This window comes from Macrobrachium nipponense, chromosome 1 (genome assembly GCF_015104395.2).
Source record: "Macrobrachium nipponense isolate FS-2020 chromosome 1, ASM1510439v2, whole genome shotgun sequence".
Lineage (NCBI taxonomy): Eukaryota > Metazoa > Arthropoda > Malacostraca > Decapoda > Palaemonidae > Macrobrachium > Macrobrachium nipponense.
Genome location: NC_087200.1, coordinates 88,292,945 through 88,307,129, shown reverse-complemented (window position 1 = coordinate 88,307,129; position 14,185 = coordinate 88,292,945). Strand labels below are relative to the sequence as shown.

The 14,185-nt window shown below is 38.1% G+C and overlaps 1 protein-coding gene across 16 annotated transcripts in view; it reads left to right on the top strand.

The window, feature by feature from the left end:
- The window catches only part of LOC135219441 (leucine-rich repeat serine/threonine-protein kinase 1-like), a 940,187-nt gene that overhangs the window by 654,730 nt on the left and 271,272 nt on the right, over positions 1-14,185 (top strand). For 14 of the 16 annotated variants that reach the window (XM_064256227.1, XM_064256225.1, XM_064256224.1 and 11 more), the window contains 5 exons: positions 1,204-1,374; positions 1,535-1,613; positions 1,736-1,960; positions 2,233-2,355; positions 4,951-5,153. In XM_064256227.1, coding sequence (XP_064112297.1) covers positions 1,204-1,374; positions 1,535-1,613; positions 1,736-1,960; positions 2,233-2,355; positions 4,951-5,153 — 801 coding nt within the window. The remainder of the gene's footprint in view (positions 1-1,203; positions 1,375-1,534; positions 1,614-1,735; positions 1,961-2,232; positions 2,356-4,950; positions 5,154-14,185) is intronic. The other 2 variants (XM_064256222.1, XM_064256221.1) reach the window with 1 other exon arrangement.

Here is a 14,185-nt window from a genome sequence, read left to right as displayed (position 1 = left end):
CCATTCTATTGCAAGATGCAGGACGTTTACATTTTGGTGTATCATTCAGTATGTCCATTATTTGTTGCCTTTCAGCAGCAAAAGCATCTTTGATGTCATTCATTATTTCCTTGCGGAAGTTATCTAACACCGCAAACTGTGTATCCCTTTTGGGGGAGCTTGCAAAACCTGATTGTATATCTACAGCTAAGCTCCAGCTGTGTGTTCCCCAGGGGGCCAGAAGTCCTGGGTGAATTGCTATAACCCTCTGAATTTGCTGTTATTTCCATTGGGTTTAGGTGGATCCTTATATCCCTTTTGGGGGAAGGATCCTGATCAGTTTCTGAAAGCTGCATGGGAGATTGACTTTCTTCTACAATGTTTTTCCCATGGCTGATTGACATCTGTGTTCCTGGTCCTTCTGGGTTCATCAAGGTTCTTTTGGTACCAATGTCTACCTCAAGGTCTGTGAACATTTCGCCTGTAGGTCACGTGTTCTAAACAATGCCGGATGGGTAAACAAAACACTAGTTTTCGTACTTCACAATAAAATTTTCTTGTTCCACAGTTTTTAACCTAACTGTTTTAACTAAATCTTAAAAATGAGCACTTAACTTTCAAATGTCGGCGATTCCATGATTGATTTCAAAGAAAAATTCTCAAGATAGAGGACCACTGGGTGAATAATCTTTTGATTGTGATGACCAGAAGAGTATGGTTTGTGGTCTTTTGGCCGACCCAAACATAAAACAAGATGGCCAATGCGCATGCGCAATAGTCACTTCTACAGGTTTTGACATAGGAAAACTGGGTACAGCTTTTGCTGAAGATGAGAAAAAATGCCTTCTTGTCTTTTGAGTCCATTATACTCTATCACTTGTCATAGTGTTTGTTATTATAGCATAATACCCGGCTAAAAGACCAGGCTAAAAGATATTTCTTTGATATTAGTCAGACCACCTTGGGGCGCTGGCGCACACCAGGGAGGGTAACAACTTTGAGGACGAAACAATGACTACACTATAAAAAATAACCACACAAACTCACATGTAGGGCCTGGAATGTTTGACTATCATTTGTCATTGATACTGTTGAAAGAGAATTTGTGTGAGAGTAAGACCTGAACATGTTTGTACTTTTTTTAGATCTGTGCCATATCCTGGTTTTTTAATTATGTTTGGCTCTATGGTTTATGTCATTGTTCTTTCATTTTTCCCATTACAGGCTCGTGCTCCTAATTCCCCTGTGTTAATTGTTGGTACACACTATGACCTTGTGAAAGAAAAATTTCCACCATCCTGGAGTGAAGATTTGCAGCAAATGATTCGTGATAGATTCATTAATGTCATTGATGCAGATAAACTGGGTTTACCTCGAGTTTTAGATACAATCGAAGTAAGTGACCAAGGAAGAGTTTATTGAATGCTTATGTTGTAAATTTTTGTGTTTTGTATCTTATTTTTATTTAATATTTCTTTCTACTTAGAGATATGTTCTGCATATGTAGTCACCATCTAAGATGAGCTTAAAATATTATTGTAACTTTCTTTGACAGGTTAGCTGTAAGAGCAGACATAACATCAAGCTCCTGTGTAACTTGGTATATGATACAGTTTTCTCTCTGAAAACACCAGGTGAGTTTCCCACATTTTAGAAAGTACTTATAATAAATATGGTTTAGTCATTTTGTAAAACTTGTGAATTAATTTTTTTAGCATTTGGTGTTGACTTGTTGACTTGATGTTTTTAATTTTAGGAAGCAAAGAAAGACTACTAGAACAACGAATACCAGCCTCATATTTAGCTTTGGAGGATGTAGTAGGAGTTTTGGCACTTGAGCGGAGGGTTCAGGGTCGGGATCCTGTGTTACCAGCAGACAAATATCAAACCCTAGTGACCCAGGAAATGGCTAGTAGAGGTTACCGACCATTCAGAGATTTAGCAGAACTTAATCAAGGCACCACATTTCTTCATGAGAATGGTAAGTTAAGAGTATGCTATATATGAGAAGTGTAAAGTATAGGAAGAATTTGATCTCAAATACATTATGACAGAAAATGATTTGATTTGTAACCCAAGTGGACATTATAACACCATTCTGGAACCAAAATACTTCATTCAGTGGTATTATATATGTAATATATGTACAGTAGTATACTGAAAGTTTTATAGTGAATTTTCATATGGTAGGTAATAATATCAAATTGTACTTTTTATTTTCTGTCATTAAAGGATATCTCTTGATTTAAACAGGTGTGATGCTTCACTATGAAGATGCAACATTGAAAGATCTCTACTTCCTTGATCCTCAATGGCTGTGTGATATGTTAGCTCATGTTGTTACAATAAGGGAAATAAATCCTTTTGCACGAAACGGTAAGTTTTATAAACAGACTAGTTTTGGATAAGTTCTTTGCATGCCTCATTCTTTATGTGAATATGTGAATTTATGTTAGTGCAGAAACTACCAATTTCAAAAAATTAATATTTAAAGTATTGTTACTTATCTGTAAATTTCTCAGATTTGTTCTTATCTCAAGATCTTGATTTCTCTGTCATCTGACAAACAATATTGAATATAGCTGTAAAATTATTTGCAAGAGTAATTTAATAAATAGTTGCAGTGTGTTTGCAAGTATATAGCCATTCTACACACCTTTGTTAACCAGTGGATAGGTAAAATCTTTAGACCATATGAGAGTGCCTTTCTTGAAACTGTAGTTGTGGATGATGTGCTGATGTCTTCCAATGAATATCTAGAACACAAAACATGAAACTTTCAAGTAGTACTGTTTATTCTTTTGTATCTGGACTCAGATTTCATACTACACTCTTGTATTATAGGTGTAGCAAAATGACTTAAGAACCATTGGGTGTTGGTTGAGGCCATGACTAAAACTGTAAATATCTGTAAAACTTATCCTAAGAAAAGTGGATTTGAATAGAAATATATGAAATACTTACTGAATAAATGATGATAATGCAGTTTAGATTAGAAATGACAGGTCAGGTGTTTGAAAATACAAAGTAAGTATTAGTAGTACTAGTATGTGTATATATATATTGTGAAGATGTTCATAATTCTTATACTTTCATATGAATGGCAAATTGGCATATTAATTTTCATAATGTCTCGGACCCTAGAAGTAGGTGGAGTCTGACCTCTCTTCCCCCTCTTGTGAGGTGTGATGTACCAATTATCTTCCAGTTAGGTAATTTTATGAGGGGTGGAATGAGGTGGGTCATAAATGTAAAGCCCTTAGGTTTGTAGTTAGGTAATTTTGTGAGGGGTGGCATGAGGTGGGCCATTAATGTAAAGCCCTTAGGTTTGTAGTTATGAAAAATACAAATACATTAAAAATTTGTCATTTCTTCATATATGGTACACCTACCAAAGGTCTTTACATAGGGAGGCTTACTTTTGGTGGAAGGAGAAAGTAACCTTCAAAAGCATCTGGAGGTTTGGCTCACCTGGACTCACTTCTTGGTCAATTGTTAGAACATAGAAAGGAGTTTTATGCCGTTGATCAGTTAAATGAAAGGTTACTCAACAGCCAGACATCTAGGTTTTGACACAATGAGAACACCAGTTTACATTGTGTCTAGGAAGCAGGAAAAGAACTTTAATTGTCATAGATAGCAGAATAGGTAGGTACCAACATTGTTCTATTATCAATCCCTCTCTCCCCTTGTAAGAGAGAGACTAGAACTAGCTTCTGTTTATAGAATTTGTATTACTATATAGGAACTGTCATAGTAGGAAATAGAATGGTTGCTCACTCACCTGTATCTAGCCAGTTCCAGCAAATGATGGCTTACATCTTTCCCCTGTCTGCTGGAAGAGAAGAAGAAAGGGAAAGGAAGAAGGCCAGTTACCCTGTTCATTCTCACTTATATAAGCAACATCTTAGGCAAGATATAACCTGTCCCACTAGGGACACACTGGATGAGCTACACAACTTGCTGAGCAGTCACTACTGAATCTAAGGAAAAAATGTCAAAGGATCTTTGGGCCACATCCCAAAGGTAGAAGGAGGTGAAGGTCTTTTAACGAACCCATGTACCAGCCTTCAGCACCCTATGAACTGACAGGTTATTTTTTAAAGTGATGGAAGGGCAAAGCCTTGATATCATGAGGTCTTGCATGCTCTGTATTGGCATCTGCAATTGAAGAAGTACTGTATGCACATCTGATTACTTCTTGTTCATCCGGTGCCAACAAAGTCTTTTGACACAAAGGCCTGAGAGGTTGGGTCCTTTTTAGTTAGCTTTGCAGAACCCTATGTGAAGAACTTTAGGTTTGTGGTTATAAAGAATACAAATTAATTAAAAAATTGTCATTTGTTGCCATATTTCGACTATCTGCAGAAATTCTCATAAAGTTATAAAAATGTTGATAGTAAAAATGCCTCAATTTCTTAGGGGGGCAAAACAATATGAAAATTAATTTGCCATTCATATGAAAGTGCGTATACGTACAAGAATGACGGACATCTTTGCAATGTACAAGTGCTTCCTATTTTTAAACACTGGACATGTAATTTTCATTTATGTTTCCTTATCATCATCATTTATTCATTAAGTATTTTATATATTTCTATTTAAATCCACTTTCCTTAGGATTAATTTTACAGATTTTTACAGTTTTAGTCACAGCTGCAATCAACACCCAACAGTTCATGATTCATTTTATTGATACCATCATACTGAAATGTAGTACGACATCTGAGGCCAGTTACAAAGAATATACAGTATGTACTTGAAAGTCGAGAGATTCTTGAATAAAATGGGGAGGGGTACCTGGCAATTAAAGTTAAAACAAAAACAGAATATTCAGTTCCTTATTAATTGTTTGAAAGAGCTTTGAAATTTTTTGAAGATGCTTTATGGTATTTACATGCATTCTTATCAGTTTTACATAAATTATTTTTCCTCTAATTTGCAAACCTCTTACGTATATTTTATTCACAGGGATAATGAAGTTAGATGACCTCAAACATGTATTTAAATCTTCTACATGTGCTCCAGTGGATGCCAAATCCTATATTGTGAATCTTTTGAACAAATTTGAAGTGGCTTTGACATGGGACAACAGAACACTACTGATTCCATCATTACTTCCATCAGAAGAGCAACTTAGAAGTGGTCTGCCGGGCATGGATGTCAGGGTAAAGGTGCTCATTCAGCCAGGGGAAAACTCTCTTTCTTATTTTTTCGGAAACTTGCATTCTCCACCCTCCATACTCTGCAAATTACTATAGCTTTAACACTAGAACAGCGTATCTGTTGCATGAGCATGCTTAAGCTACTATTCTATTTTGATGTAATAATTACTATACATGTACATTTCCTTAATTTATATCTGATAATTTTTGCATGTTAACCAGAATAGGAAGTCCCCTTCATGATTATCTCTTAAATTGTATTAAATGGTGGCATTGCATATCTTTAAAAAATAAAACAATGATTCTAATTTATGCTTATGAGGATATAATTTTAGTAGTGAATTGTCAACCCCATAAATTAGAAGTAGCCAAAATGCATGCATCCCCATCTTTATACAGTTATTTGGATCCTTATAATTAAAACAGTGCTTGATTCTTAATTGTTCATAATTTCTAATATTCAATTAAATATATGCTTTTGAATGTGTCCTTAGTAAGAATTTTATTAAAGCCTTTGATGGAATTTATTGGCACCCATGAAATACAAGTGTAGTTTTTTCTGTGCATGCAGCATCACAGTATCAAGGAGCAGTAATAATATTATACACCACCAGTGGATTGCATGTATTTCATCTTACAGTTATTTGATCATGAATATGTATGTAGTTTGAGTAGGCTAGCCTATTATGGTGGTCGTATGTAAGATTATTTGCATGGCAAATTGCTACATTTTTTGGGTACTTTTTGTTTAAAATGCACTTGTTTTTTGCAGCAATAATGTATAGTTCTTATTCCCTTGGATTCTACAACCTGTTTTTAAAGTTTACATAATCTGTACAGGCTAACCAGGTTTAGACTTAAGATTTTGGAAGTAGCATGCCTAGTCAGATATTCACTGTTCCAATAACAGCATTTTGAATGTAACTGCACCCCTCTTGGACCCATTAACACAAGTAAAATAAGGGTTAATATATAATAGAGTAAGCCAGGTATGATTAGATAGAGGCTAAAGAAAACAAGCAGAAGAAAGTAAACATACATTTACTTTCGAGCAAGGGAACTGAAACTGAAGACTGGAAGGTCGTAAACATAGGCTTGGGCACACCCTCAGGCTTGAGAATTGTGTAATATGATCACCATACAACACTGAAATTAATGGGGACTGAAGTTACTCACTTTCTGCAAAACAAATTAAAGCAGGGGATGTTATGTTCCCCCAATTACCCTGGGAATAATACTAATACATACTATACAGTATACTTATAGTTTTAAGACTACTATGGTTAATTATGATTTGTGCATTTTATTTGAATAATTATCTCTGAAAGTGAGAGAACTTCACGTTTGTCATTTTCATTTTGTCTGAAATGAAGAATTGATGCTATTATCATGAATTAGCTGATAGGTTTCAGAAAATGTAATCTTTATAGAGTTTTTGTGTATTCTTAATCCAGCATGCCTTAGAAATTTGAACTTTTGATCATAGGAGTGATAAACTTAAATGTAAGCGCTCTCTTTTATTATGTTAGTTGATTTCTGTCGCTGGTTTTTTTTCTGTCAGCCATGTCGTATGAACATCGCAGTAATTGTTACGAACTACAGTACATCATTCTTTTTGCACTTCACTCTCTATACTGCAAAATGTCAATTAACTAGAGATGGTGCATCAGTTCTGATCCTTTTCATATATACATGTTTAGTTTCAATAGAAAATAATATGTAAGGGCTAAAAAAAGGTATATGTGTATGCTGTTTGACTTGATTCATTTACAAAGCTGCATGTACTACATAGTTCTTTTTCTTCTCGCTTTTCTTTGTTATGTGTAGTCTTTTCATTGGAATTAGAAGCTAAAGAGTTTTCTTCTTGGGGATTCAGTATACAGTTTACCTAGCAGTCAGAGAAGTTTATCTATTGTAATGTCATATTCTATAGGGTTAGGTGATAATTTATGCTGACATGTTGTACCCTGTACACTATGCTTGCTGTGGCTTTTATGTAGCTTTTGATGTTCACACTGTAAGGTCTATCTGTTATGCTCACTGAAGATCTCTTTATTTCCCCTGGTCATGTTTATTTTTAATAATTATCCAATGCTGTGGTAATAATATTTTTACATGATGTTCCAAATTGGTACATTACATTATTGCTTGGCTTATGTCCAGAGAAGCCTCACATTGATGATTGAAATAAGCCATACATTTTTTTGCAGTGTGGCAGACTATACAATTAAAGGCTTAGGGACTTCTGCAAACCTCTAACAACAACAAAGGGCTTTGTGGATGTGTTGTTGGGTCGAAGACCTTAAAATAATGAATTCCAGCAGGAACTATAGTGGTTCCACTCCTTAGCTGCCTGGACTGGATAGCTCATGGCAAATATTGGTCTGCTTAGATCTTCCCCAGGCATGAGAACTAAAGCCTCAGTGTGGTGGTGGTTAGCTTAGGGAATGAACAGTAACAACTATTTTGTCCTTCTGAGCTGATCCAGCAGCCTCATTCAGGGATGGCCTGTTTGCCACACACATTGGGGAACTTGAGTTTTCCCTCCAAACATATTTTCCTGAAATTGATATTGGAATAAGGACTTTGCTCAACTGCTCATGTCAAGACCTCCCTAGTCCCACTTGTTTCTCAGTTGCCAGAAGTGGTGTTGTTTGCAGATGCTTGAATTAGTAAGGCACTCTTCTATTGAGTGCACAAACATTAGGAAAATGATCCATAGAAGAAAGAACACTTAAATATGTAAAATTTTAGACCCAGCAATCCCCCACCCCACATATGGAGATGATATGGAGAACAGAGTGGTAGGAGTCGTGATAGACAGCTCAACAGTTTTGCATACCCAAAGAATGAAGGAGGAACAGGTCTGAAAAATTATGCCACCCAGCAGATCGTCTTGTGGGCAGAGGAGAACATGTGGCTGGGTCCACTGATATGATGAAGTCCCTCTTCAGGCACAATCAGAATTTTTCTACCAAGTGTTCACTTCATCTATCCACAGATTTAAATGATGTAACTGCTGTGGAAAGATGTAACTGTTGTGGAGAATATCTGACAAACTTGTTTTTGAACCCTCATGAACAATAAAGTACTGTACTCTTGTTACACTACTAGATTCAGCAGCATTGGGTTCAGTGTCTTCATCACAAAGTGGGACAACATAGAGGTTTATACCTTTTCTCATTTTGGCCCTATCTGTCTGGTCATTGATAACCCCTTCCAGAAATCAGTGTGTTATAGCAGTGGCCTCATTTCAGATTTTTTCCATAAAATTTAGACCTCAGCCTCTAGCCTTGGAGGCTATCATGAGGCCTCACTAATGTGGATTTTTTGGCAAGGGTGGCTAGGGTCACCACAGACCCTGAGAAGAGCTCCACTGCTAGCGTATTTTAGTCCAAGTGCAATTTTTTAAATGGAGTGAACATAGATCAGTTCAAATAACAGATTTTTTATTGTTTTTACACTGGTCTAGGAAGTTGTCTGTGTCAGCCTTTGAAGACAACAGATCAGCTGTAGCCCAATTATTTGAGATTTTAGGCATAGTATATTTATTTGCCTACCATCATTTAAAGAGAATATGTCAGCACTCTGAAGGAGAGAATTAGTCATTGGTCCATCTTGGGATCTCTTCTTGTTTATGAAATACCTGATGAGTCTGTCACAAGGCTTGAAAATCAAGCTTTGTTGATGGAGCTCACCCTGAAGAAGTGCTTTTTCTCATGAAATGAGGGAGAGCCATGTATTCCCTTATTATGTCACTTCCAGAGAGGAGAGGGTTTTTTTATTGCCTCATGTTCAAGGATTTTTAATCATGACATAAACATCTTAATTTCATGTTGCATCTTTTTTTATGCCCTTTGTTCACTTTTAAAGGAAGGAACAAAGAAGACCTTACCTTAAAGGAAGGAACAAAAAAGCCTCCCCTTTATAGGAAGGAACAAAGAAGACCTTTCCCTTTGTCCAATTAGAGCTGTGGATGGCTATCTTTGGTAGATAGGGGCATTTAGGAATGGTAATCTCCTTTGTCTTGGATAACTGACATGGTAAAAAATAAAAGGAGAAACTAAAAATTCCATTTTGTATTCGTAAAGATAGGTAATTTTGCGATATGAAAATGATTTTTAGGAAGTAGTCTCCTTGGTGAAAGTGAGGAGTCTTGAAATCAAGGCATTTTCAGCCTTTTTTTAAGAAAAACCTTGAAGTCAAGGCTCTTTTACATGATGCTTCTTGTAAATGTCTGTACTATTCAAAATTTATTTGTGAATTTTCCTCAGATCATTTAATTTTTTCTCCATTAGTCATATAGTTGGACCAGGACAAGTTTTATGATTCCCAAAGGGTAGAGTGCATGAAAGATTCCTCTTCATCTTCATAATTTATCTTCAGGAATAATAATCTGTCCCCTCATGCATTGCACTGTTGGGGATGATGATGATCATGCATTTTAAATGTGTTGTTCTGTAGTAAACCAGAAGTATCAGTGACATTTATTCTTTTTCATATGTTTTCCCTTGCTAATATTAGTTTTGTTCATATACAAAACAAACCTTCGGTCTTAACATTAGGATAAATAGTATATTGCCAGCTGGAAACCGGCCAAGTTAAAAAATTGTGTACGCAAGGGACTATTGACGTCTGTGCTTGGTCAGGAGTCATGTGGATCCACGCACATATCCCTCTTTATCTCGCGATCCCGTTAGTTATTTTCTTACCACCTTTAAGAGAGGACGTGCTTTGCTTCCGTCCTTTAAAAGCCAGTTTACTTTGCCCCCCTGTTGTTTTGAATCTGTTGCGTGTGGAGTTTCCGGGCGCTATTGTAAACATGGAGTCTTCTCATCTTTCGAGATTTCCTGGATATCACAAGAAGCAGATAAACACCCGGATATTATCTTCTACGTTTTTGACGTCCGAGTTCACACATCGTGTCGTAGGTCGTAGGTGCAGAAACTGTTCAGATACAGTTAATTCGCTGCCTGTACTTTGGATATTTCACATATACTGTAAGGCTTGCCTATGAATCCAAAGCTTGGATGAATCTGGACGTGCTTTGGGAAGTAATTTTGACTAATTGTGCTCTTTTCCCTGCGGGGAGGGGCATGCATTGCCATCTTGTTTTCGTTACAGATATGTAGGCAGAGTTGATGGGGGTGTGCAATCGGCGTTAGGCCTATCAGGAGTACCAACCCAAGAAGGGCAGTTGGTTTGCTATATGATGTCACGCTTCACTCCAGGATCCCTCGCTATGGATGTCCCTTCTACCCTGATATGCACTGAATGGCGGTCGAATGCGTAGACATCTGTAGAGAAGCAGATAGTACAACACCTCATCCTTTTGAGTTAGGTTGCTATGCCTACAGGAATAACAACAACAGCCTTGCGCTTCCTGTCGAGTGCGGGCATCACATTCAAGATGCTCAGTGATGTCATAAACATGGCGTCACGTCACAGCTGCGACCTACAAGGAGACATGCTTCCATTTTCGCTTCTTCGATGTACAAGAGTACTGTACTACTACGCTTTCTGATTTGGTGACACGCACATTTTTTGAGAGAAGTTGCAAGCATTAGGAGAAATAACAAACATTCTAGTGGAAAAGACGCAAGTCTTTCTTCTGTCTCCTTCCGCTTAGGTCTCAACAAGCTTCGGTGACGTTGACGCCAATGCGTTCTCCTGCCAATTGTTAGAGAATAGGGACTTCGTGGCTGATCCTCGGGCCAAGAGGAGAAGTTTCTTCTCCATCTTCGAGCCAGGACTGTTACATCCCTATTATAAGAAAGCACAAGAAGAAGTTGTAAATGTCGAACAAGTGACTGATAGAAGCTTGGTCTAGTGCGGATGTGAAGAGTTGGAGAATGCTCGATTCAGGGACTTTGTGACTGATCCTCGTGCCAAGAGGAGAAGAATAATTTCTTCTTCATCTTCGAGCCAAGACTGTCACATCCTTGTAAAAAGTAACAATGCCACAGAAAACCATGACGGTCGTAGAGGCATTTTGGGTCTCTTTGTCTTGGCAGCAAGAGTACCATCAACAACCTCACGTTCCATCAAGCGTGATGACGTCATAGCCAAAACCGCTATCAAAATGGTGGCAGTCATGACGTCACGACAGCCTACTGCTGCCAACCTCTCATCTTCGGTGGCATCAACATAATTACGCTTTCATTTTGGGGCAACGCACTTTTGGAGAAATTTGGAAGTTTTTGAAGGGAAATAAAATAAAAAAAACGCGCGAGACAGAAGACGGGAACCATCGTCGTTGTTGTGGTCTTGAATTTTCTTCTAGCATAAGCCATGGCAATGACGGTGCTTGCTCTAGTTAAATTTTGAAATAACAGTATGCTAACAGAGCCCTGTGCCAAGTGGCGAAGAATTACTTTTTCTTCGTCTTCGAGCCAAGGACTGTCACATCCCTCTAAAGAAGAAAGCTTAAGCAGTAGTTATTAGCTCAGTCTACTTTAGACGGTTGCCATTTAGGTTGTCAACGGTCCAGTGATAGCCTAGGTTGTGAAAAGCATGACGGCTGTAGAGCTGTGACGGACGTAAGAACCACGGCAGATTTAAGAACTAAGAGTGTCATGAGAAATATAACGACTGCAAGAACTATGACGGCTGTAAGAACTATGACGGCCATGAGAGCTATGATGGCCATTAGGACTATGAAGACAATGAGAATTATAACGAATGTATGAACTATGACGGCTGTGAGGAATATGACGGCCGTAAGGAATATGACGGTCGTGAGGACTATGACAGTCGTAGGAAGCGACTGTAAACAGTGATGGGCATAGAAATCATTCGTAAGAACTCTGGGGACTGGTTATCATAAGAACGAGAACAGTCGTAGTTTTACGATGCACACAATGCTTAACGGCCATAAGGTCCACGCAGTGGTTAATGAGATGTGCCACCCTCTCATTTACGTTCTAAGAGAAGTGAAGGTGCATCAGCCACATTCACCTGCTGTCTACCAACATTGGCGCCCATCATAACCAGTCTATGGATTCATCTAGTAATCACATACAGTCTGCATTGTGGGAATTAACAGACTTTGGGTTGACCCAAAACTTCAAACCTTTACAGGTAAGAAGAATTCCCTTGTTTTATATACTTTTTGGTATAATCTGGTTTGTTCCTATAAGAATATTGACCAAACGCTTCTATAGTTAGTCGATAGGTTGGTTCATTTGCAGTAAAGTATTGTGGAACCATTCCTCTTTAACGATAACTCACGAAACACCTTTCAGTTTCTGATCGCACAAGGCGGTTTTTTTGTTGGGAGTAGAATTAGCTGCGATAGGTATCCCATAAACTAAGATTCAAGCGTACTCATTGAGTGAATTTCTGGAGTATAGGTCATGAAGAAAACTTCATGTCAAAAGAAGGCAGTGGAACTGCTTTCTTTCACCATTTTAGGAAGCCAAGCCTAAGTAGTGCACTTGTAACCTAGTATGCTATAGCCTAGCCAATTGAGTCATACCTTTTAGCCTGACAGGTGTTTAAATTCATAGCCTACCCCAGCTAGTCCGAATCTGCCGCTACTATTTTAGTTTAATCTGAGTAGTAGTTCTTAGCTTAGACTGTCCGAACTAACTGGTTCGGGCATACATGTACCCTAGTTTGAGCATACATGTACCAACTTAGCCTAGCCAATGGTTGAGGTCTTAGCTTTTGAACCTGCATTTACTATATTAGCTTAGTCTGAGTGATACAGTTCGTAGTTAGCTTAGCCTAATTCCTGGGTTAGTTAGTTCTGGCATTCATGTCAACTTAGCCTAACAATGGGTTGATGACTTAGTATGGCCTTGCTACTTGAACATGCCTTTACTTCATAGCTTGGTCTGAGTAGTAAAGTTCTTAGCATAGTCGAGCGTAAACAAGTACCTAGGTGTACCCATTTGGAACACTTATAACACCTCAGCCTAGCAGGTGGACCGTGGTTGTGGTTTTAGCCGAACTTTCTTAGATGACTTTACCCTAACCTATGTCGTTGAGTTTCTAGAATAAGCTAGTCTATTGTAGCTTAGACTAGTTAGCATAATTCTACTAATCAACTTAGCCTAGCCTAAGTTATGGAGGAGTTAGCCTAGCCTAATTGGTGGAAGAATTAACCTAGCCTAACCTAGCCAAGCCAGTATGAACCTGGTCTTGCCAACTTAGAGTAAGTTAACCAGTTCAAATGTGACCATACCTACTTAGCCTAGTCTAAGTGCTTGGTTGCTAGACTAACCTAGCACCTTCGAATGAGTCTCTTCCATCCTGGCCTAATTTCTAAGTATTGAAGACATGTAGTATGAACCTAGCCTAGCGGGTTCAAGCCTCAGTTGACTGAAGCAGGTCATTAAACTTCATGAGTTCTGGAAAAGGAAGGTTGAGAATTTCCCATTCTTCAAAGAGTTTGAGGTTGGGTTAAGTTAGGTTGGGTACAATTCTGTGCTAGGTTGCTCGAGAATAGCACGATGGTGGTTTCTGGCAGTATAGGATTTCACTTTTGGAAGGTAAAATTGAACATATGTCCGTACATTGTAACAGATCACCGCATAGGATGTTTCGCAGTTGGAAAGTAACATTCCTATGACCGAATGAGTCCTGTCCTGTTTAACAGGTTCATTCCTTGGACAGTAGGATAATTAGGACGTGTCTGAGTAGAATATATTATCATATGACACTCCTTTCAGTTTTCCTATGATATCTGTATACTTGAAAACTTATATAAGACCTGTCTACTACAGGGTTCTCACTCTTCGAGCTGGCTGAGGATTTCAATCGGTATACTGGGAACAACCTGGAGGTTACACAAGCCCTCCGTTCTACCTGTTCCATCATATCCTGAACAGAGGAAGGGTTTCCAGTAATTGAGGAGGACCCAAGATGAGTGACTGATAAGGTTTATCTTAACACAACCTTCTCCACCAGGTTTGTGTGGGAAGAGGTAGCACCAATAGGTAGAATTAATATCTCAGGTCTGAAGTTTGCCCAGTATCTTTTTTTCAAACTAACAGTTCTAAGATTTTGTGGGCAGATGTAAGATGACTTCAGGGTTC